Source organism: Mastigoproctus giganteus, chromosome 9 (assembly GCF_048544385.1).
Source record: "Mastigoproctus giganteus isolate SK-2022 chromosome 9, ASM4854438v1, whole genome shotgun sequence".
Taxonomy (NCBI): Eukaryota; Metazoa; Arthropoda; class Arachnida; order Uropygi; family Thelyphonidae; genus Mastigoproctus; species Mastigoproctus giganteus.
Window position 1 is genome coordinate 215,594,166 of NC_143583.1, and position 26,637 is coordinate 215,620,802.

Genomic DNA, 26,637 nt, shown 5'->3' on the forward strand with positions numbered 1-26,637 from the left:
TCAAGTTTAAGATATTAGCCACACTATCACAGGTCTCTGTACAAGAAGGAATACCGCAGGGATCAGTACTCAGTGCTACCCTGTTTACCTTAAAAATGAACTGAATAGCTGGACAAATTCCGAATACCCATAGATGCAGCACTTTTAGTTGACAATTTCACCATTTCTTGTCACTCGTTAAATATGCAGACAATATAGCGGCAACTATAATCAGCAATCACGAAATCTGTATAAATCGCAAATCTGCCCTGCCATGGAATATTGTTCCCACATCTGGGGTGGTGCCCCCAAAACCTCTCTCAGGCTTCTTGATTCCATTCAGAAGAGGGCAGTTAGGTTAATTAACGATTCATCTCTAACAGAGTCTCCCCACTCGCTTTCTCATAGACGCACTGTTTCTGCTGCATGCCTTTTCTACAGATACTTCCATGGGCACTGTTCTTCTGAATTGGCTTCTATAATTCCCGCTCTCTCTTTCAAAACAATCCGAACACATGCTGCCACCAGCCAACATCCATTTACTGTCCAACTTCAAACCCACAGAACCAACTTTTCATCTTCCTCATTTATTCATTCAACTGCCGTTTTCTGGAACAACCTTCCTTCATACGTATTTCCTGAAAATTACAATCTACAGAAGTTCAAGTCCAATGTCAACAAATATCTTCTTTCATCTTCTCAACCTCCAACCCAAGCACCGTACTAAGTACTATAGGTTCTAATACCTCTCGTGTTTGGGGTTCACATAAAAAAAAAATAATAATAATAAAGTTACTGCATGGATCCAAAAACAATGGCTTTCGAATCTCTAAGCAAAAAACAGTAGGAATACACTTTTGTCAAAAAAGAAATTTACACCCAGACCCTAAAACTAGGAGAGGAAGTAATTCCAATACTACCCAGCACAATTTTTCTCGGTTTAACCGTTGATAAGAAACTGACCTTTTTAGACCACATAAAGCATCTTAGAACAAATTGTCTAAAGAAATTAAATATCCTGAGAGTTATATCTGCAACAAAGTGGGGAGCAGACAGGTACACCTTGTTACATTTGTATATAAGCCTGATAAGATCCAAACTCGATTACAGTGCACCTGTTTACAGCTCTACAAAACCAAGTGCATTAAGATGGTTAGACCCCATTCATCATAGTGCACTATGATGAATGGGGTCTAACCCCATGCTGAGGCTTATGAACCACCACTTCACCTCAGAAGACAAGTACTACTTTTGCATGCAGCTAAAATAAAATGTATTCCAAACCATCCTGTGTATGAAATGTTATATACGCCAATATGGGAAAATATGTACAGAATACATCCAACAGTTAACAAACCAGCAAACATATGCATCAAGGAGCTGCACACTAGCTGTCACATAAAACGTGCCAAGACCTCCCTGGGATGCAATTTCCCAGTCTGTGATACCTACTTCCGGACTTGGGAAAGATATTCCCTACCAGGAGACAGCTTAAAACAACTACATGTTGAATATCTTAAGAAATATCCACAATATATGCAAATATATACAGGTGGATCGAAACTGATACAAAAGTAGGTGTGGAAGCAGTTTTCTGTGATACCACCATTACACAAGTTCTCCCAACAGAATGTAGGATCTTTACAGCTGAACTACAAGCAGTGAAGTTAGCAATAGACTTCACCGCTTGTAGTTAACAATAGACTTCACCGCTTGTAGTTAACAATAGACTTCACTGCTTGAATATGGCAGTGAAGATAGCAATAGACTGAATATGACAGCAAAAGTTACTCCATAGCCTGATCTTCACAGCTTCCCTCAGTGTAATGCAAGCAATACAGTGCGACACAAAAAATTTTCATCCAACTCTAAGACAAATTCAAGTAACCCTGACTTGAACGAACCTAAGGGGGTATAAATTCAAAATGAGGAGAGACAGTTGTAGAATAAATGTGTGGAAATTTGCCTTTAGCCAGCGGGTGGTTAATTTATGGAACAAACTTCCATCTGTTGTTGTGGAAGTTGATAGTTTAAATAAATTCAAGGAGGAACTGGACAAACATTTAGAGGGAATGGTTGTGTGATTTTTTTTTTTTTTTTTTTTTTTTTGGCTGGTGCTACATAAGCTCATACACTTGCTTTCTTGCATCACAGCCACTATTACTATTACCCTGGACAAGCTCCTTAAAAAAGAACAAAATGTTACGTTTTGTTGAATTTCTGGACATACAGGAATTAAAGGAAATGAACAAGCTGACCATGCAGCAAAAATGGCAACAGGCACCCCCACCAAAGTAGTATTTACAGACTACAGACAAAGCGTCAAAATGAACAGCAAGAAACAGTGGCAAAAAATATGGAGTGAACAAACTTATATTAAACTCTTTCAAATTAAGCCAGATCTAAAGAAGTGTAAATCCAGCAAAAGAGAAGTCCAAAAAGAAGTAACCCTTGCCAGGTTATGCCCTAACCAGGACATAAATGTCTTACCCATTCCTATATACTTAGAGCTGAAGAACCACCTCAGTATAGTCAATGCCATGTACAACAGACAGTGAAACATTTACTATTAGATTGTCCAACCTTCATAAAAGAAATAAAAATAGCTTTTAAGTTAGTAACTAAAATTCAAGGTGCTCTAGCTTTGAAAAACATTTTAAGTGAACAAAATAATATGCAAGAAGTCTTTCACTAATACCAAAAATTAATAGGCTTATATAATCAGATTTAAAAAAAAAAAAAAAAAAATCATTGGAAATCAGTGAATACAACTGTACTCCATCTCTTCATAAAGTCAAGCATTAGTTTGATATAAAATTGCAAGAAACCAGACTAGAAAAAGCAAAACTATGAGAGGCACATTATGGCTACAGAAGCCGATGCCCCACAATTAACAAACAGCAACAACTTATATCACCAACTGATTCAACATTGCACTTGTCACCCAAGTCAACTGAATGTACTTAGATTAAATATTCTTCTTAACTAATAGCATAACCACTCCACCTCTCCTCTCTGTTCTTCCTATATACATTGTACTCCTTACATTCAAGTTCAGCATCACTTATGTCTGAGTGCTACCATATCTCCACTATTCCTGCAATGTCTGCATTTGACAATTTATTCGGTACTTCAGATTCGTTATATTTATTTACAATGACCATGCAGCAAGTGTGTACATACAAGTACACATTGTAAATAATATAGCATTAATGTACATACAAGTATACGTGCACATGTTCTCACTCTTAATTACCCTAACACAGCCCATGTATACATTTGTTCCATGATGACCCACAGCATGGCCTGTAATCCCAGACACCCTGCTTTCCAGGCTGCTGTATGTACCAATAGTAGCAATGCAAGAATCATTTTCCCTTCAGTCTGTGTATCCCCGAAGCTATCATTTTACTGACCCATCTTCACTGCTTCGATAGTATCAACAATATCCTTGTACCCTTTCTATTCAAGTGTATCCCATACCTGCAAAAACAGTCTCTTCTGTTAACAAGCACAGATCATGCTGTGAAAAATTCTACCCCATGAGCCTTGCACATTCTTTCCAGGGCTAAATTGATTGATGAGGTCCTCAACATATACTTCCTCCTATCATGTCTGGCAGAATTGCAGACACTTTAAAATTCAATCCTAAGTCGTCGTGACTTTTTGCCAACATAGCCCTGTACTTGTTAAGTAAGTCTCAGATCTCTTACTCTTAATGTTATTAGTGTCGATGTGTACAACAAATTACTTTTTGTGCTCTTAAAAGATGATATTTGCTCTACAACATCATTTACTTTTTCCCATGGCAGACAGTTACGATATTTGCATCAAAACACTGATACAGTGGTGGTACAAATAATAAGGTGTAATTTCGAAATCACTAGCTAAATTAAATAATACACTAATGAATGTGATTAAGACTATTAAACTATTTGTCAAACATTTAATATGTTAAATAATCAAAAAGACAGTAAAAATTTCCAATAAATTTATCCATTCCTAGGAGCTCAAAATTCCTCAACCATGTATTAATATTATTAGTACAATTAGGAATTCTTTTTTCCAAAATTTTACTGCTTGTTTAGATTTGATACATTTATTCACTGCTCGGCAAAAAAAGTCACTAATTGAAGCTATCTGTCTTTGACAGTGGAACCAAATAGTTCCAAAACTGGTAACAAAAGTGCCTATGAGTTTTTAGTGAATAATAGATTCACCTACTGGGTGATGTTTTTCAATTTATACAATTAAAACCAATATTAGTTACTGTTATCCATCAACTCATGGATAACATAGTTGTTTCTAAAGAGCCAGAAGCCTAAGCTCTGCCATTGTCATGGAGTGGCAGCATTGTTCCCTGGCAAAAAAGACAAAAAATAAATGCAGCGTGAGCTTTTTCTCTCAAAATTTAAAATCACTAATAAGTACATAAAATGACAGCATTCGTTTTGTATATTTATTTATATCACAACACAATGATATTCATAAATTTCTAACATTTTAGGCATAGTTTGGCTTTGAAAATAATTCATTGTACTGAATTTTTCAATACAATTAATTATTTTTTCCAGACTATTTCATTGAAATGAAAATTAAAAAGCACTAATAATGTGGGAAATTGGTTGGGCTTAGAAATATTTTTACTGTAGCGAAAGCTTCATTAAAACAGTATTTGTTGTAATGGGATATTTTTGAAGGAACTAGAGAACCTTTTTGAAAAGTTTTATATAGTGTTAATTAGAAAAGTAACTTACAGTTTATTTGTTACTTTTATAATTATTTCAATTTATAAAATACCTTTTGTAACAAATGGTGTGTTATAAATTAAAAATTAATCTTTGTTATTAAAATTCTTAAACTTGACATGTTGCTTGTCCAGTTGCTGCTCTTGCTTCATACAGTTAGTTCATTTGGTTGTCGGTGTCATTACTCCACGAAAGAAAGTACTGCATCTCTATTTCTACCAGTCTGACTTTTAAAGTAGAGCAGTAACCCTTTTCTAATTCATTATTTTAATATTTTCTTTGTTTTTAATGGTAATTACATCGATTTCCATAATATTGTAATAGTTTTGTTTTTGTTGATGATTTTCTCAAAGACAAGTGAAAAGCTAAATTGAAGTATTTTGTATTGCATGATTTTAATATTTTCTTTCCGTCTCCTTCCACCTTTCCCACCTTTTTTTTTGTATACGTTCTTTTCTGCATCGGTAAACAAAACTGAACAGCTGAATTCTTGTTTCTTCTATTTTGGTCACAGTTGGTTATTGTTATCAGTTAAGCTATGTTTAAAGTGATCACAGTAAACAGTGTCCACCTTCTTAGTACTGGCAAAATGATGCAAGAAATCATGCTTAATGACATCATTCAAAAATAAAATCCTTTTACCACTTCATTTAATTTCCCATTATTTCTTATAAATTGTTTGGCCCTCCTTTAAATTTATTCAGACTTCTATTTCCAGGCACTAAGCAGAAAGTTATTCTCACTATCAGTTACTCTTTGGACATCTGTTCTTATGAAATTTCTGTTCTGAGTCGTCATTTTATCATTTAAATTTGTCTCCTTGTATGTGTTGACTGATAAAGATTAAAGATGCTGTAGGCATATTTAATATTTGAAAACCTTTTAGATCATCATCTAGAAATCTAATTGCAGTTTTTGTAATTTATAGAACTAAGTTTATCTTGGAAAAAATATCATTTTCTGGCCTCATCTAATGTTTTCCTTTTCTAATTAATTCATCTTTCCTAAAATGAGGCTGGATAATTACTTCTTGAAAAAGAGGTAATAAGCTAATTGTTATTATTAGTAGTGGCATATGATGCATCTTTGTCATTATTGGTTACTGTGAATTTAGTGATACCCAATTGTCATTTTTAAGCCCATCCCAATAGTTTATCTAGATGTTGTAGTAGCATACCACAGTTAATGTCGGTAACCATCCTGCCTGCCTTTGTGTCATTTGCAAACTCAGTCATTAAACCGGAAATATCTGTCATTGTCAAGAATGAAGACCTTGTGGGACTTCACTTCTGACATTAGTCTGTGTAGAGAAGCAGCTATTTATAACCATGCTCTGTCCCTTCACTTAACTATCCACTGTAGTACCTTTACACTTTTATTATCAACTCTGTTCATTATTCTAGTCTCAGATACACTGTTCATGGTTACCTGTTATGCTCCTTTCTATCAATAAAATAAAAAGCCATAATGTTTCAGTTTGTAGCTAAGTTGTTTGTGTGGGTCTAATTGTTGCTGAACTGGAGTGTAGTACTGTAGGTTATATATGTATATATGCATGCATAATTTAAATATTACTGTTTCCTAAGCAGTATTTATTTTTTTAATAAATAAGTACTTTTTGATTATTAAATTTGCAATAATATTTTATCAATGTATTTCAACAAACAGGAAGGACAGAATGCTCAGATAGTTGACAATATCCATTCAATTATGGCAGCTGCATCTGCCAAGTTCAACACAGAGCAGTTCGATCATCTTCTTAGTCTTATTCAGATGGTAAGAAATGCATTATTTTTTATATATAATATACAGACACATCCTAATTACATAGTAAGATCACAACAACATATTGCTGTTAAGTTAAGCTGCTTATACTCTTATAGACATGAGAAAAAAAATATATAAATCTCAAAAGTGCCATTCTGTAAACAATCTCTAAAACACCTGCGGCTGACTTAATAAATTATATTAAAATCTTTGGTACAAGGGTCCATTCGTAAGTAATACCTCTTGGGTGACAAAATTTTTTGTAATTGAGTTAGCAATGTGAAAATTTTTACATTGTTGGTATAGATATTAAAACATAAACATGATAAAATAAAAGTTGCTCTCTACTACTGATCTGTAGTTATGAACAATTAAACTGATGTCTGTTTCCACCAGTGTTTATGATAGAGTTCCTTTTCAAATCAGTAGAAAACTCAGCTGTCTGAATTCATGATAAATTGAGGAAAGTATACCAATGAAACATCATAGTGCTTGTAGCTGGCTTTCACATTTTAAAAGAGGAGTCACTGACATTTGTGATCAGCCAAGGTAGAAGATCAAAGTCCGAGTGTATTGAAGGAAACACTAAGATTTTGGATGAAATTATTTGAAAAGACAGTATGCAGTGATGCAAGCATTAGGGTGTTCAAAGAGAAGTGTATTAATAATTTTAGACTCATTAGAGATTTCTTATAATCTAAACATTAGATTATAAGAAAATATGCTAAAAATGGGTACCCAAGCTGTTAACATAAAAAAAAAAAAAAAAAAAGAAATTCTCCAGGCAGTAGATCTGCTAATATCTGTTGTAGGAGAGCATCAACTTTAAAGGTTTGTTAAAGGCCTGATAACAGGTGATGAGATGTTAGTCTTCTGTTATAACCCTTATTTTAAAAATGCCCATCTAAGGAATGGACACATCATCCATTACACCATAATAATGCATATGAGTAGATAGAAATTGCAAACCTAGGCAGAGAATTTTTGCCTCATCTTGCATATAGCCCAGACTTGGCATTGACTGATTTTTTTGTGTTTGGACATGCAAAGATATATCTTCACAGGAAGCACTTTTTGAGTAATGAGGAGCTGAAAAAAGATAGTGACAGGCTGGCTTAACATCAGCATCCATCTTTTTACTGGTGCATATGTGAGTTGCAAAGAACAATGATAAAAATGTATTGATAAACGAGGTTGTTTGTTGTTGTTGTTTGTTATTTGGTTTTTAGGAGCATTAGCAACTAAGGCCATATAAGGTGGTCATTCCCTGACCTTTCCGCATCCTCCGTATTTGGTGGTGATGGGCTCGAACCCCGGTCTAATCAAGAAGCGTGTACTACTCACTGCTGCTCCTTCCCACCTGGCTACGGAGGCGCCTGATAAATGAGGTGGATACATAGAATAATACATGCTTGCTTCTTATTGTGTGCTTAATAAATTATATAAATTTTAACTTTGTATCTTTAGTCTTTTATTAACACTGTGTATTTTGGCTCTGCAACTCATGTCTATACATGTTATTCATATATACAGAGTTCGAGCAGAAGATTTTATAAAAGACATTCAGAAACTAATAATTCTTCCACATAAGCAATTTAAAGGACAAAGATATTTGTATAACATACACTTCTGTATCTTTTTTTTCCTAATAATATTGATAATAAGATTTGCATGTTAACATCCATTTAATATTAAATGTATAACGTTTTAACAGAAATAATTTTGGACATATTTACTTACTTTTATCTTATAGTAAAACACTCACTTTAACAGACAATAAAAGCTGTGTGTGCTAAATCCAATTCAACTTAAATTGAAAGAAATACATATAGTTCCTGAAGTTGGGTAGTTCCTGAACTTAAGAAGTGCTGTAATGTAAAATAAAAAAAAACATAAAGTGTTGTAATGCTCTATTTTTCTGCACTCTTCTGGGCTGAGTGGAAGAGCTTAAAATTTTGCTGCACCAATTCATTCTCTAAAGCTTATTCAGAGAATGAAGGGCTCTCAGATACTTGCAGTGGAAGTTCAAGTGACTCTATATTGATGTCTAACATATTAGGTAGGCCCCTGGCACTCTGATGATGAATTCCATCGTATGGGACCGGATAACACAGGTGTTATCAAGTCCCGTACAGATGAAAAGCGTAGTTCAGTGAATGCTGTCCAATATATCCTAAGTCTATTAAATTGTGGTTCTGAATATTCAGGAAGAATATCAGAATTTTCCTTTTTATACTCAGGTAAGATTGGAGGAATTTGTTGAAGCAAATTTATTGTTGTGTTGTATTTATTTACAAACCTGGCTCATTGGCTCATAAAGGATATTAATGGAGTTTATTCTTAAGATTGAAGGAATTCAAAATATAGAGTTATTTTGTGTGTGTGTGTGTGTGTGTGTGTGTGTGTGTGTGTGTGTGTGTGTGTGTGTGTGTGTGTGTGTGTGTGTGTGTGTGTGTGTGTGTGTGTTGGATAGGACTCTGGGAATGAAAGATATTAGAAGATTGGACTGATTATTCGAATACTCTGGGATTTTGTGGTCATGTGTCTGTAAAGAAGCCACTTCTGTAAAAAAAACAAATGATTTAACAGAATGGTTCTGCCAAGAGCAACACTGAACTGTGAAACATTGGAAAAAGATCACTGGTTTGATGAGTCTCCTTTTACACTTTTTGGCACCGATAAAACCTTCCACTTCACCCCGAAATACCTGTTCAAAATTCGAGATATGCGTGGTATGGGAATGTTCTGTTGGTACCAACCAGGTCCACTCATACCCTTAGAAGGTGTGTTATCTCCAATGAATACTTTCTGTCATATAAGACCCTCTTGACCCTACAATGCTACATGTTTAACCTGATTGCAATGGACTCCTTCAAAAAGACAGTGCAAATATCTACCATGCAAAAATTGTATCTGAATAGTTCAAGGAGCATTTGCAAGATTTCCAGCATCTACCAGGGTAGATGCTGGAAATCTTGAAATCCAGATCCAGATCTGAATCCAATCAATTGAGAATGTCTGGGAGGCGTTGGAAAGGGCAATTTGACTTCGCAGTTCACACCAACCACAATACAGCAGCTGACAAATATCCTGATGGAAGAATGGTCAAATCTTGAGCTGGATTCCCTCATACACCTAGTTAAATCCATCTACAGGCTGAAATTCAGGCAAAAGTGGGCCCTATTAGATATTGAATGAAAGTTTATAATTTTTTGGCCAGTGAGTGTATAAAGGAGGCACATGTCAGTTTGGTTTCCTGAATGATCACAACTCAAGTGAAGAAAATTATGAGTCACCACACCTGGAAATTTCTGATGGAATGCAATACAAACTAGAAGCCTATGAATCTTTGGCCATCAGAACATTAGACTATCATAAATTTCATACCTTCTTAACTCAGTGCTCGGATTCTGTTGGAAATTTCCAAGGTATTGACATTTCAGTGATAAACAATAAAATCACATTAAAACACAAATATGGTATTGTAGAACATAATTTAACTACCAGGTGATCTGGAGTGGGATCTAAAAAATTATCATGCGTCTTTTAGAAAAAGTAGTCATTGTTATACGTGAATGCTTTACTTCCATGTGAAAAGGGAGCAGCAGCATCATTTCAGTTTATTTTTTATTTTGTTTATTTATTGTTGTTATTTTATTATTATTATTATTATTATTATTATGCTCCCCCAATGGTATTCTCCACCTTGTTGCAGTGGGGGGCTTGTGTGTCCCGATGACCGGGAGAGCTAAGTCAGCGGTAGCTACTGGTAGAGCCTCCCAAGCCGGACAGGTCAAAGGCTAGGGACCACACTGAGAGAGAGATACCCCGACCCTCCAGGTTGGGAGTTGCTGCAACAGGCTAGCTCCTCGTTCAGTGTAAAAAATACACAAATGCTAAATGACCGACAAGTGAAAATTAAAACGGACTGCACTTTCAGAAACGACTCGGCAAACGAAAAAGGACTATGATTTTGGGATGCTGGAATATTCAAGGCCTTTCAACTAAAAGAAACTTTCTTCTGGATGAACTGCAAAAATTCAAGTTAGACATCGTCGTGTTATCAGAGACAAAGAATAAGGGATGTGGAGAGGAAATAATGGGAGAATACTACCATTTTTGGAGTGGAGTTGATAAGAGTGAAAGAGCAAAAGCAGGAAAGAAATTGAGACACAACATCAAAAACTGGCTTTTTATTTATGAAAGAATGATCTCATTGGAACTGACAACGTATTGGAGAGAAATATGTATTTTGGGAATATATGCCCCAACTAATGACACCGCCAATACCTTGAAGGATGAATTTTGAGAGGATCTGAGAGAACTAATAGAAAAATCCCTGAGAACAAAGAGATATTTCTAATGGGAGATTTCAATGCAAGAGTAGGAACTGAACAAAATAGCAAAGTTATTGGAAGATTTGGAGTGAAAGAGAGGAACGACAACGGAGATAGACTATGCAATCTTTGTGAACAGTTCGACTTGAGAATAAACACATTTTTCCAACACGAGGATATCCATAAATATACTTGGTCACAGGAGACAAGACAAATTAGATCAGTTATAGATTACATTATTTCAAAACATTCAGGGACATATGTATTGAAAGATGTCAGAGTTTATTGAGGAGCCGAATGTGGATCTGACCATTTTCTTAAAAATGGTCAGATCCACATTCGGATCTGACCATTTTTAAGAAACAACACTGAGGTTGAACTGGATTAAGAAAATATGTGTGGACAACCAACAATGCAGGGAAGGAGAAATGCTACAAGTGGATCAATTTAACGTTAGCCTACTCCAGGACGACTGCATTGGAAACAACTTCACACAGAGACTGGATGCTGCAATTAACATAGAGATAAAACGTAATACTGAAGAAATCTACAAATATTTAAAAAATACTGTTAAAAAATAGCTCATGAAATCGTAGGCAAAAAGAAGAGCCAAGGACCAAAAAAAAAGACCTGGATTACAGAGAAGGTAAGAGCTGCTGTAGAGGAAAAATAAACTTGCATATCAGAAATGGCTGGGTGATAGGAATGATGCATATAGGAACATTTATGTTGAAAAGAAGAAAATAGCCAATCGGTTGGTAGTAGAAGCAAAAAATGAAGAATAGGAAAGGAAATGCACAGCTAAATAGCAAATTGGGCTTCAAGCAATCAGCGGAATCGTGGAAGGTCCTTAAAGACTTCAGCAAACAGAATAAACACAATGCTAGTTTGCAATTAATACCTTTGAAAGACTGGGCAGAGTACTATGAAGGACTTTTAAAAGAAGACCGGCAAGAGTTCAAGACAATGGAGGATTTTGGTGTAGAAGACTCGGGCTTAAAAGTTTCTGTTAGGGAAGTGGAACTCTTGCTAAAGGAAGGAAGGAATTGCAAATCACCTGGACCTGGAGGAGTTTACATTGGAACTTCTGAAATATGGAGGAAGAGGAGTGGCTGTTCTGATACAAAAACTGTTAAATAATATACTGAGAGGAGAAGAAATACCGAAAGAAATGATAACAGGATATATTACATCAATTTATAAGAAGGGCGATTGGAAAAGCTGTTCAAATTACAGAGGAATATGCATCCTGAACTTGCTGTGAAAGATCCTTGGAAAATGGATCAGGAACCATTTAGAAGCCCAAATTGAGATATCAGAAGAACAAAGTGGTTTTTCAGTCGGGAGGTCATGTATAGACCATATCTCAGCAGTACGACAGATCCTTGAAAAATGCAAATGAAAAGGAAAAAAAAATCTTTATGATTTTCATTGACCTTGAAAAGGCATATGACAGTGTTCCAAGAAAACTCTTATGGTAAGCACTGAAAGAAGCAAATATCGTTGGACAACTGATTAACATTATTAAGGCAATTTACAGGAATAATAGAATTAAAGTGGGATGAGCTTTGTCACCTGAATTCCACACTTCAAAAGGCTTATTACAAGGTTGTTGCATGTCACCGACACTTTTCAAAATTTATATCAACATCTGCCTAAGATCCTGGTTAAAAAAATGCAATAAAATGGGATTGCCAATTAATAAGAACACCTATATTCACAATTTACTTTTTTGCAGCTGATCAGGTAGTGATAGCACAAGACTTAGAAGATTCAAAGTATGCATGTCATCAATTGTTTGAGGAATATAAACAAGGGTCTAAAAATCAATTTTAGCAAGACTAAAATGTTGTCTTCAGGACCAGGACACGTTCTAAATATTGCAGGTTTTAAAATCAACCAAGTCGATAAATTCAAATATTCGGGATCAATCTTACAAAGTGATGGATTATCCAAGAGATCAATAAGAGAATTGCAGACAGCAGAAAGGCTATCGGCATGTTAAACTCTGTTCTGTGGAGCAAAAATATCCCAAATAAAACAAAGAAACTTATATTTAAAATGATTGTACAAAGTCTTCTATTGTATGGAGCGGAAACCTGGACATTGAATAGGCGAGTGGAAAACAAATTGCTCTCCACAGAAATGGATTTTTGGAGATGCTCAGCATGAACTTCTAGAAGAGACAGAAAACGGAATGAAGACAAAAGGGAAAAAATGGAAGTGAAAAAGAATATTATTGACACTATCAAAGAAAAGCGTCTAACATGGTATGGACAGGTAAAACGGATGCAAGAAAACAGATAACCAAAGGCTATCCTGAACTGGATACCTCCTGGAAGAAGGAGAAGAGGAAGACCTAGGAGAACATGGATGGATGGAGTACGGGAGTGCATGACAGCCCGAGGCCTAACCGACCAAGACACCCAGAACCACACTTTTTGGTGGGGCGCCTCCATAGCCAGGTAGGCAGGAGCGGCAGTGCGTAGCACATGCATCTTGATTAGACCGGGATTCGAGCCCGTGACCACCAAATACGGAGAATGCGGAAAGGTCAGAGGAATGACCATCGCATATCCTCGGAGCAATATGGCCTTAGTTGCTAATGCTCCTAAAAACCAAATAACAACAACAACAACTTTATGGCGGGAAAAAATTCCTAACAAGAAATAACTTGTAGGCTGAGGAAACCCATTGTAAATGGAAACACTCCTCTTGATGATGATTATTATTCTCTCTCCCTCCCTTCTCCTAATGGGTTTTTCCTCATCCCGTGATGGGTACTGGATGCGTGGAGTGATTGTTATCCCCTGTTACTATTATTGGTTGAGCAAATCTTTGACTATCCTATAGGTGTTCAGGATCATAACTTTCTGAAGTTCCATCTAAGTGTTCTCTGCGAGGCCTATTGTGGCTAGGTTCATATGAAGGCTCTTTGGCACCATGCTGGTGGCTGATGTGATGATGATTGGGATGTCATTACTTGTTTTTTGTACCACATTTCTCTTACTTCCTAATCTTTCCTTTATAAGTTTTCTGTGGAGGTTTCTGGTATTGGGCACTGGTATGTCTATCAGGTAGGTAGCTGTTTCCTTCTTGTCAATGAGGATTATGTCTGGTCTGATATTAGCATTAGTAGAGGCACATGATGCAAGAAAGCAAGCTTATTCAGCATCAGCTAAAAAAAAAAAAAAAAAAAACCACCTTCCCATTTCACTGATCCATTCATTCCAAATGTTTGTCTAGTTTTGCCTTGAATTTATTTAAGCTATCAACTTCCACAACAACAGATGGAAGTTTGTTCCAGCAATCAACTACCCGCTGACTAAAGGCAAACTTCTGGACATCTATTCTACAACTGTCTTTCCTCAGTTTGAATCTATGCCCCCTCAGGTTTGTAATCTGAGCAAGAGGAAGAATCCCATTAGCATTGGGCCCTCTCAATCCATTCAAGGCTTTTACACCTCAATCAGATCGCCTCGCAGGTGCCTAGTCTCCAGAAGCTGTTTTTGCAGAACTTAACACGTTCCTGCTGTGGCGTTTGTTTAACATGAAGTCTAAGAGACAGATAGACTCATGACTTTTATTTCCCAAATGACGACTGTGTTTTTTTCATAATTCGGTTCATTCAAGTGACAAATAACACATTATGTGCAAGAAAAATGGGTTGTCATTTGTTTTTTGTGAAAATTTGATAGCGACCCACCAGTGGTTTGCCCCGTTCTGTGGCACTAAGTATTGTCAGTGAATGGGAATAAGTGCCAGTGAGTTGCCAATGCGCACACTTGAATTACTTCCTGGTACTGCCACGAGCATTGTTTTCCAATTTTTTCGTACTCTGTGAGACTGACAATAGTTATTGCCTCCATATTGACTTCATTTCAAATACGTGCACGTGTGGAGAACATTTCGTTTATCACTATAATCTAAAGATTGAGGTAAACTCTTTAGATATTTCAAATTTTCGTTTATTGTATTTATAGATACCTATTTCTAAAAAGTTTTGAAATGAACCCCTCCTCTTTTTACGGAAAATGAGCTAAAGAGAATAGATGATGAATAGAAGTGATAGTGATGATTCAGATGTACCTCTTTTGAAAGAAAAAGGTGCCCAAAAACACAATGAAACTCATCCAGGGACATCGAGAACAGAGTTGGAATCCGACGACGGATCAGAATTAGATGATTTAGACATACATTCCAATTACAGTGATGGTGATGATAAGATCCAAACCTCAGAAGAATCTGATGAAGGTGATGAATATCATGAAATCAGTGATGAAAATAATGATCCAAATTCTCAACTAATCTCCAAATGCATCTAAAATGTATTTGGCAAGAGGTAGGAAAAACTAAAATTTCAATTAATGAATATAATAAAGATGCTGAAATCCTTGTTGATGTTGATTTGAACCAACCTTACCACATATACAAACTGTTTCTAACTAACGATATCCTTCAGATGATGGTGACTGAAACTAACAGATATTCACAGTGCTGACTGGAGACCAACCACTGAACCAGAAATGGAAAAATTCCTTGGAATATTATTCATAATGGGAATTGTTCATGTCCCAGATATAAGATTCACTGGTTAAAAAAAGATTTATGCTCGAATAATCTCATTAGAAAATCTATGAGTAGAGATCATTTCCTAGATCTGCTGAAATATTGGCATTTCTCTGACAATGAAACTGTCAGAGAAATGGACAAAACCATCTCAACAAAATCAGAATTTTATTAGATAAAGCCAATAGGAATTTTCAAAGCATGTTAAAGCTAGTAAAAATTTGGTCATTGATGAAAGTTTGATCCCTTGGCGTGGAAGGCTACACTTTCGCCAGTATATCCCTAACAAATCTTATAAATATGGGATCAAATTTTATAAATTATGTTTGCCTGAGGGAAATACTCATGAAATCTCAATTTATACCGGAAAGGGTGATTCAGTGGAAGGTAAAGGACATTCCCATGGCATCTCAATGAAACTGATGGCTAATCTGCTCAATGAAGGATGTGTTATTTTTTTAGATAATTTTTACACCAGTTTCCCTCCAATGCAAGAGTTATTAGAAAAGAAAACCTTTCTCTGTGGGACTCTAAGAAGCAATCGAAAAAGAATACCAAGGAATATTACAGGGAAAAAAATGAAACAGGGAGACATAATCGCTCTTGAGAATAACAAAGGAGAAAATCATGAAATGGATCCATAAAGGACCAGTAATGATGCTAACAACATGAAAAACTCATCAGTGTAAAATTATTGAGACAGGTAAGAACAATTAGAAAGGGAGAAAAAGTCAAGAAACCCAATGTTATTATCAGCTACAATCAAGCAAAGAAGGGAGTGGATATATCTGACCAAACGGCATCATACTATAGTAGCCTGTGTAAAACCGTAAAATGGTATAAAAAAGCTGCAATGGCGATCATCTTTGGAACCATGCTAGTCAATGCACGGGTGGTGCAGAGTAAATTTGGGACTAATAATTGTCTATCCATCCTTCAATTCCAAAAAAGTATAATATACAGTTTATTGAATAGTGAGACTACTACAAAAGTAACAAAGGCACCTGGCAGAATTCATACTTTTTGTAAAATGGAAGGTCAAGCAAGGAAAGTTAGAAAATGTTGCAGGGAGTGTTACAAGAAAATTTCTCAAAAAGAAAGAAAGAAAGAAAGAAACAGACTGGAAGGCAAAAAAAAAGTTAAATATATTGTCAAGATAGCAAAAATCAACCTGCTTTGTGTCTAGAATGCTTCAACATAATTCACTGTAAACAAAAATAATTATATTTGAAATAAAAACTGTCAACTGTTGGTTCCTTTTCTATTCCAACTACTATGACTTTATATACCCCACAAAACCTCAATAAATACAAAATATTGATCCTGGGCTAACACTTGGTTGATAAATATACATGGAGGACTGGTGAATCCGATAAAATGTTTAAACACCGGACGCTTAATGCCAAAACTGAATACAAGACTTGTAGCACAACGAGACACCCATGAGTCGGAACATCTGATGATAATTAGCTGCAGCGACCCACCAGTGGATCGCTTTGCCCAGTGGACATTAGAGCAGCAATCCACCAGTGGGTTGCCCCATTGTTAACATATTAAACCTTTCTTCATAAGAAAGGTTTAATATGTTAACAATGGGACAACCCACTGCAACTTGTAACACGTCCAATATATTGGACGTGTTACAAGTTGCAGCTCCGCTGAACGAGAGGTTTTTTAGCCATATTTAGCCACTTTATTGACCAATTGTTACAAAAAATTATTTTCTATAAGTAGCTTATAGATCTAGTCAGGATCCTTAGTTTATTCTGAATTCAGACAGCGAGTTTTGGAAGTTAATTTATACTTAAGTGTCCATAGATTTACTGTTCGTAACTTGCCGCCATTGTTATACGATACAACGTTATATCCCGAACTAGATAGCATAAGTTTAGTAGGCGCCTCTGTAGCCAGGTGGGCAGGAGCAACAGTGCGTAGCACACGCTTCTTGATCAGACCGGGGTTCGAGCCCGTGACCACCAAATACGGAGGATGCGGAAAGGTCATGAAATGACCACCGCATATCCCCGGAGCAATATGGCCTTAGTTGCTAATGCTCCTAAAAAAAAAAAAAAAAAAATAAGTTTAGTATACTACATTATATAATATAATATTGTCAATTAATCAGTAAAATCTATTAATTTTGTTAAACTTCGTTGTCAATTAAATTGTACTTTTAACTAAATACATATAACGACTTAGATTGCAAAAATAACATAATTAATTAATACATAACTTGATACGGAAGTTATATAAATGGAACTCGTAGATAATACTCGATACTGAAAAAAATATATAGCGTTATAACTGTGTTGGGATACAAGTTTAGGGTTGAAATTTTATTGAAATTAAATCGAAATCATGACTCAGACCAGAGCAGCAAAGCAAAAGGCTCAAGCTAATGGGAGTGCTGTGGCTCAGGGGAGAACTGGGGGGGGGGGGGGGGGCAGTTGCCCTCGGAATCACAGCCTTTTAAAATGCACTGCTTGCATGATGTTTGTGGAGCAATCGGGTACGGGACATGATATTGCCATGGATGATGTCTTTGTGTGTGCACGCACGCACGATGCAAGGAGTGTAACTAAATCAGGCAACAACTCAGCATTGTTATGGGCCTATATGAGAGCTTGAAGGACAGGGTGGCTGCCCTCGAAGGATCTAAATTGAGGGACCCATCAAGCTCTCAGCTACCCACATCAACGCCAGAGCTTGCACTTGGTCATCACACAACACAGTGGCAACCCCCAAGGCAGAATGCTCTGGTCCCACAGGAACTAGTAGTTGTTGGTGACTCTATTGTCAGGGAAACGGGGAACATGCTTTGTAAAAAGGATAGATGGAACAGGACCAGGGTATGTCTGGCAGGAGCAAAGGTTGATAATGTAGAGCGGATATCAACTTTTAAGGGCACAAAAGGTGATATAGTTGTACATGTTGGCACTAATGATATTAAGAGTAGGAGACAGGCAGAATTACTTAACAAGTACAGGTCACTGTTGAAAAAAAGCCGTAAATTAGGGTTGAATTTGAAAGTGTCTGCAATTCTGCCCAGACACGATAGGAGGGAGTATATGATGAGAGCTTTGTCGATCAATTTGGCCCTGGAAAGATTGTGCAAGGCTCAAGGGGTAGAATTTTTATCAGCCTGGTCTGTACTTGTTAACAGGAGAGACTGCTTCTACAGGGATGGGATACACTTAAATAGAAAGGGTGCAAGAATATTTGCTGATGCTATCGAGGCAGTGTTAGGTGGGTCGGAAAACTACTAGATTGGGGGGGATACAAGGACTAATAGATTAACAGTAGCCAATGGCAGAGGTGAAAGTGATTCTTGCACTGCTTCTATTGGAATGAGCAGAAGCCTGGAAAACAAAATGCAGAATATTTCAGAGACTACTGGGAGTCACTGCGGTACAAGTAAACACATGGGTTGTGTTAGGGTAGCTAAGAATAGGAACAGGTGCATGTATACTTCCATGTACACCAATGATAGGAGTTTGGTAAATAAATTTGATGAATTTGAGGTATTGCTCAAAACATTAAAGGCAGATGTTGTTGGGATATCAGAGACGTGGTGTAACACAGATATAAGGAATGCAGAACTGACTGAAATTTGGGGAGTACAATGTGTACAGAAAGGATAGACAGGATAGTAAGGGAGGAAGTTATGCTATTAGTTGAGAAACACATAAAATCCAAGGAAGTGAAGCCAGTCGACATCGCTGGATAGTGCAGTGTTGAGTCAGTTTGATGTGACATAAGCATTGGGAGATCAAAATTGAGAGTAGGAGTTTGCTATAGGCCTAATGACTCTGATGAGTATAATAAGACACTGTACAGGGAAACAGAGTGGGCCAGTAAATCAGAGAGTCTTATGATGGGGGATTTTAATTTCCCAGATATTGACTGGAATTTGTGGGTTGGTCACTCACACACTAGCAAGGCTTTTGTGGATTTATTGGGATTGTTTTCTTCATCAGCATGTTCGGGAGGCAACAAGACGGAGTAATACTCTTGATTTGATTATCAGTAGTGATTCTTCATGCATTAAGAATCTGCAGATAAAAGAAGCACTAGGTGGCAGTGATCACAGTGTGCTGAAGTGGGATTTACTCAAAGAGGTAACTACCATCAGGGGTAAAGGGAAGGGTTTTTGCTTTCGTAAAGGCGACTACGATGGACTGAGACAGTATTTAAATTCTATACAGTGGGACCAACTGATGATGTTACCAACAGCAAATTCAAAATGGGAAGCATTCAAAGAACTTATCCTGGAAGCTATTAGGCTTTACATACCAACTAAGAAATATTGTTCAAAGTGTAGGCCTAAATGGATATCAGATGAACTAATGAGATATATGGCAGAGAAGAAAAATGCATAGGATACATATAAATTAACATGTGACACAGAAGCCTATGACAGATATAAGTTGATCTGTAACCAAGTTACAAAGGAGGTTAGGCAGGCGAAGGTAGGTTACGAGAAATCTTCGGCAAAGGATGCAAAGAAAAACAGCAAAGAGTTCTTTACTTAAGTAAAGTCTAGAAGGAAGGGGATGAATCAGATTGGTCCACTTTATATCGATGGATCAACTGTTTTAATGATCCTGTTCAGGTAGCTAACAAACTAAATGAATATTTTGCATCGACATTCACACATGAGTAGTTATTCAGAGAGAGGAATGACAGTAGTGTATTCAACTCTGGCAGTAAGGTAGATAATCTTGTAATAACTGAGAGTAAAGTGGAGGAGAAATTGTTGAAGATAAACACAAGAAAGGCACCTGGGGTGGATGGGATCTATCCAGTTATGTTAAAGGAGGCAGCAAAGGAAGTAAGCAAACCGTTAGCCATAATTATGAGAGATTCCTTGGACTCAGGGGAGGTACCCATAGACTGGAGATGTGCAAATGTGACCCCAATTCACAAAGGAGAATCAAAGGCTGACACAAGTAATTATAGACCTGTGAGTTTAACTTCTGTTCCAGGAAAATTAATGGAGGCACTGGTTAAAGAAGCACTGCAGGATCATCTAGACAAGACTTCAGTTATAGTTCAGACACAGCATGGTTTTGTTAAGGGAAAGTCTTGCCTGACCAATTTGATTGGATACTATGATGCAGTCACAAAAGAACTGGATGCAGGAAATTACTTTGATATTATATACTTGGATCTTAGAAAGGCTTTTGATACTGTTGCACATGGAAGACTGCTGCACAAATTGGAGCAGTGTGGCATTGGAGGCAAATTGCTGCTATGGATAAAGGGGTGATTGAAGGGGAGAAGACAGAGTGGTAATCAATGGACACTGCTCATCGTAGAATAATGTTATTAGTGGAGTCCCTCAGGGTTCAGTGTTGGGTGCATTATTGTTTTCTGTATTTATAGATAATATTAATGATGGTATATCAAGCTTAATGTCCAAGTTTGCAGACGACACAAACGTTGGCAGGGTTGTCAAGGACACTATTGAAACTATGCTGCTGCAACACGATCTGGAAAGGTTGAGCAGATGGGCTGAGAGGTGGCAAATTAAGTTTAACATTGACAAATGTAAAGTACTACATATGGGAAACAGCAACCCCAGGGCAATGTATCAACTCTGTGGTACTACACTGACAGTGGTAGAGAATGAAAAGGACCTGGGGGTAATTGTGCAGGCTGATATGGAGTTCTCTGAGCAGTGCAGATGACCTGCAAGACTAGCTCATGGTTTCTTGTCAATGATATACAAGAATTTTTTTAGCAGCGATAAAGAGGTGATTTTTCCCTTGTATAAGGCAATGGTCAGGCCACACCTTGAGTACTGTATACAGGTCTGGAGGTCTCATTTCAAGAAGGATGTAGAGCTGCTGGAACGAGTACAGAGAAGGGCAACAAGATTAGTGAATGGAACAAAAGGTTGCCTTATGAAGAAAGGCCTAAGTTCTGCAAATTACAGTGTTTGGAGACCAGGCACCGACGAGGTGATCTGATAGAGGTGTATAAAGCCTTGAATGGTTTGAGCATGTTCAATGCCGATGGGATTCTTCCTCTTGGTCAGAATAATCACCTGAGAGGGCATAAATTCAGATTGAGGAAAGACAGATGTAGGATAGATGTGCGGAAATTTCCCTTTAGCCAGCGGGTAGTTGGTTGGTGGAACAGACTTGCATCCCTTGTTGTGGAAGTTGATAGCCTAAATAAATTTAAGGCTCAGCTGGACAGGTATTTCGAACGAACGGAGGGGTGAAGTGGAAATGGTTTTTTTTTTTTTTTCCCCCTCTTTTTTTTTGGCTGATGCTGCATAAGCTTACTTTCTTGCATCATATGCTAATACTATAGTAGCCTGTGTAAAACTGTAAAATGTTATAAAAAAGCTGTAATGGCGATCATCTTTGGTAACATGCTAGTCAATGCATGGGTCATACAGAGTAAATTTGGGACTAATAATTGTCTATCCATCCTTCAATTCCAAAAAAGTATAATATACAGTTTATTGAATTGTGAGACTACTACAAAAGTAACAAGAGCACCTGGCAGAATTCATGCTTTTTGTAAAATGGAAGGTCAAGTAAAGAAAGTTAGAAAACATTGCAGGGAGTGTTACAAGAAAATTTCTCAAAAAGAAGGAAAGAAAGAAAGAAGCAGACCAGAAGGGAAAAAAAAAAGTTAAATATATTGTCAAGATAGTGAAAATCAACCTGCTTTGTGTCTAGAATACTTCAACGTAATTCACTGTAAACAAAAATAATTATATTTGAAATAAAAACTCAACTGTTGGTTCCTTTTCTATTCCAACTACTATGACTTTATATACCTCACAAAAACCTCAATAAATAAAAAATATTGATCCTGGGCTGACACTTGGTAGATAAATATACATGAGGGATTGGTGAATCCGATATAATGCTTAAACACCGGATGCTTGATGCCAAAACTGAATACAAGACTTGTAGCACGACGAGAAACCAATGGATCGGAACATCTGATGATAATTAGCTGCAGCGACCCTCTGGTGGATCGCTTTGCCCAGTTAACATTAGAGCAGCAATCCACCAGTGGGTTGCCCCATTGTTAACGTATTAAACCTTTCTTCATTAGAACACACCTTTTTTCTTTCACCTGTCTTGTTGCCCTTCTCTGTACTCGTTCTAGAAACTCTGCATCCTTCTTAAAATGAGGCTTCCAGACTTGTACACAGTACTTAAGGTGTAGCCTGACCATTGCCTTATACAAAGGGATAATCGCCTCCTTATCCCTGCTCACTAAATTCCTGTATATCATTGACAGACCCCATGATTTTTTTTTTTTTTTTTTTTGTGTGGGGGGATTTCATCTCCCCAACCACCCCACTCTTCCCTCTGGTGAGGAATTGGGCATGCCACACTGTCTGCAGAGGCCATATTCCCTGTCGGCTTCTTCCTTCTGTATTCTGCCTCCACCCTCATACTTTTCTCTTACACAACAGGTTTTTTTTTTTTTTTTTCATGCACAGGTCTAAATCTAAATAAATCGAAATTATTGCCCGACCTATACATTGCACTCTGTTAAAATTACAACCATTGCTCAAGAAACAGCGATCATCTCATTCTCAAATCTGGTCATAGGATCCCACTAGGGGCCTGGTGGCTAATAGATCGGAAGAACAAAGGACACAACACAATATACTGCACATGACCCCACACACCTTCAAATCTCTGGCTTGATACAATGTACACACCAAGAGATGGGAGAAATCCCAGGAGCCGTTAGACACCAACATACCTTATACCTACTCTGGCAGCCTGTCTGCACTTCACAGAAAACTTCATATCTGACTGCACAATGACCCCCCAGGTCTCTTTCATTCTCCACTACCCCAAGTGTAACACCGCATAGTTGGTACATTTCTCTGGGGTTACTGCTACCCATATGCAGTACTTTGCATTTGTTAATGTTAAACTTCAGTTGGCACTTCTCCGCCCATCTACCCAACTTTTCCAGATCCTGTTATTAACAACCCTGGAAGTTGATAGCCTAAATAAATTTAAGGCTGAGCTGGACAGGAATTTGGAACGAATGGAGGGGTGAAATGGGATGGTTGTTTTTTTTTTTTTTTTTTGGCTGAAGCTGCATAAGCTTGCTTTCTTGCATCATATGCTTCTACTTATGCTAATGCTGTCAACCTTTATATCATCTGTAAACTTTGACATTAAGCTTGATATATCTTCATCACTATCATTGATAAAGATAGAAAAAAAATCAGTGGACCCAACATCAAACTCTGAGGGACACCACTAATAACATTGGTCCACGTAGAGCAGTACCCATTGATCACCACTCTGCTTCTCCCACTCAACCATACTTTTATCCATTTTAGCAACTTGCCGTTAATGTCATACTGCTCATCCAGTTCCTTTGTGACCACGTCATAGTATCCAAACAAATTGGTCAGACAAGACTTCTCCTTGACAAACCCATGCTGGGTCTGAATTATCATTGCTGTCTTGTGTAAATGATCCTGCAATGCTTCTTTCACCAGTGACTCCATTATTTTCCCTGGAACAGAAGTCAAACTAACAGGTCTGTAGTTACTCATGTCACCCTTTGATCTCCCCTTTGTGAAATGGAGATACATTTGCAAATCTCCAGTTCATGGGGACTTCCCTCGAGTCCAAGGATGTTCTCATAATTATGGCTAAGGGTTTGCTTACTTCCTTTGCTGCCTCCTTTAATATAATTGGATTGATCCCATCCACCCCAGGTGCCTTTCTTATGTTTAACCAACAATTTCTCCTCCACTTTGCTCTCAGTTATTACAAAATCATTTAGCTCTCTGTTAGCGTTTGATAAACTTCTGGCACTCCCTTCACTGAATAACTCCTTCAAACACTTATTATGAACTAAAAAATTTGTCAATTATTTGTGTTTTGTATCGTTAAGAAAGTCAATAAAAATGAACAGTAAGTCTTTTATCGTTCTTTAATATCTCTCATAATGGCTTTGTGCACGCCAGTTTCAAATAGATGCATCTCTGTATCCGATATGCATCCCATGCATTTTTCTTCTCTGCCATGAGCCACATTAATTCATCTGACATCCATTTAGGCCTGAACCTTGAACAGTATTTCTCATTTGGTATGAAAAGCCTAGTAGCCTCCAAGATTAAGTCCCTGAAGGCTTCCCATTTAGAATTCACCATAGGTAACATGATCATTTGATCCCAATCTATAGAATTTACAAACTGTCTGAGACCTCTGTAGTCACTTTTACGAAAACAAAAACCCTTCCCTTTACCCTTGATCATAGTTACATCATTAAGTAAATCCCACATCAGTACACTGTGATCACTGTCACCTAGTGGTTCCTTTATCTGCAAATTCCTAATGCGTGTGTCATCACTGCTGATAATCAGATCAAAGGTATTACTCCCTCTGGTTGCTTCTCAAACATGTTGCTGTAGAAAACAATCCTCCAATTAATCCATAAAAGTCTTGCTAGTGTGCGAGTGACCAACCCACAAGTTCCAGTCATTATCTGGAAAGTTAAAATACAACATTACAAGACATTCTGATTTACTGGCCCTTTCTATTTCTCTGCACAACTGTTCATTGTACTCATCAGTGTCATTAGGCCTATAACATACTCCTACTCTCATTTTCCCTTTCCCAGTGGGATGCGTCAGTGTTTATGTCACACCAAACAGACTGAACATTGCACTGTCCACCCGTGTCAACTGGATGCACTTCCTTAGATTTTGTTTCTTAACTAACAGCATAACCCCTCCTCCCTTCCTACCCCTTCTGCCCTTTCTGTACACATTGACCTCCCCAAATTCCAATTCTGCACTGCTTATATCTGTGTGACACCATGTCTCTGATATTCCAACAATATCTGCCTTTGATATCTTGATCAGCACTTCAAATTCATCAATTTTATTTACTATACTTCTAGCATTAGTGTACATGCAAGTATACATGCACTTGTTCTTACTCTTAGTTACCCTACCACAGCCCATGTATTTACTTGTTCCCTGATGACTCCCAGCAGCTCTTGAAATCCCCAGCAACTTGCTCTCTAGGCTGCTGCTCATTACAATAGAAGCAGAGCAAAAATCACTTTCACTTTTGCGTGCAGTTACCATTAATCTTTTAGTCTGCGAATCCCACCAAACTAGCAGTTTTCTGACCCACCTAACACTGCCTCAATAGCATCTTGCACCCTTTCTATTTAAGTATATCCCATCACTGTAGAATTAGTCTGTTCTGTTAACAAGCACAGGCCATGCTGAAAAAATTTCTACCCCGTGACCCTTGCACAATCTCTCCAGGGCCGAATTGACAAGGCTCTCATATTCTCCCTATCATGTCTGCGCAGAATTGCACACACTTTCATGTTCACATAAATGTGAACATGATGAGACTGATTCTACCACACTCTTACCTTTTCAGCCAATCTACATGAATATAATTATTATTTATTGTTTTGGTACATTCATATTTATGTAATTGTTCAAATATATCTGTATCCTTGTTATTTCATAATTTAATAACATGATTATAAATTGTTTCAGGTAGGACTGGTGAAGTACGCTCATTGTTGTGTCTCAAACGTGTAAAAATCACCTTGAAATATTTGTCTATGTGGGTGTCTCTTTCTCAGCTAAATCAGTGGTGCACAATCATGACAGATTGAAAAATTTACTGGTTTTACTTTCACTGTCCTTGTAACTAGAATAAGAAAAACACCACATGTTATTTTTGCCCCTTGTTCAGATTTATCTGACTGGTTGAACAAAAGGAAAAAGTCAATGATATTTGCTTTACCTGCGATATTAAGGGAGCCAAATGACCACAATGTTGATTATTACTTTTGTAATGCGAATATTGTCGGATTCACAGCAAAGAATAAGTAAAAGGTTGTTGATCCAAACCTGAGTTCAGAGATGATACCAATTTCTCATAATGACAGTATGTCAATCTGAAACCTCTGCAACACAGAATATTCTTTAGAAAATGAATGGAATGTGGTGGAATATGCAATTGGCGGACACTTGAGAAATTCAGGATCACCTGAATTTCTCAGGATCCAGTGTCTCAGGTAATCTTATGTAAAGACATCGGACTGTTTATCCAAGATGAGTTGGATGAGTTTGTTAGTATCAAGCTCTCTCCAAAGATAAAGCAAAACTTCTCACCTCAAGACAAAAGCAGAAATGCTTATTTAAGAACATCAAAGTGCCATTACTATCAAAAAGATACCAAGTTTTAGTGAAATTC

At 37.2% G+C, this 26,637-nt stretch overlaps 1 protein-coding gene across 2 annotated transcripts in view; it reads left to right on the forward strand.

The window, feature by feature from the left end:
• The window catches only part of LOC150081121 (ubiquitin carboxyl-terminal hydrolase 24-like), a 908,750-nt gene that overhangs the window by 191,938 nt on the left and 690,175 nt on the right, over positions 1 to 26,637 (forward strand). For both annotated transcript variants that reach the window (XM_090381072.1, XM_090381073.1), the window contains exon 12: positions 6,396 to 6,503. In XM_090381072.1, the coding sequence (XP_090237198.1) occupies positions 6,396 to 6,503 (108 nt within the window). The remainder of the gene's footprint in view (positions 1 to 6,395; positions 6,504 to 26,637) is intronic.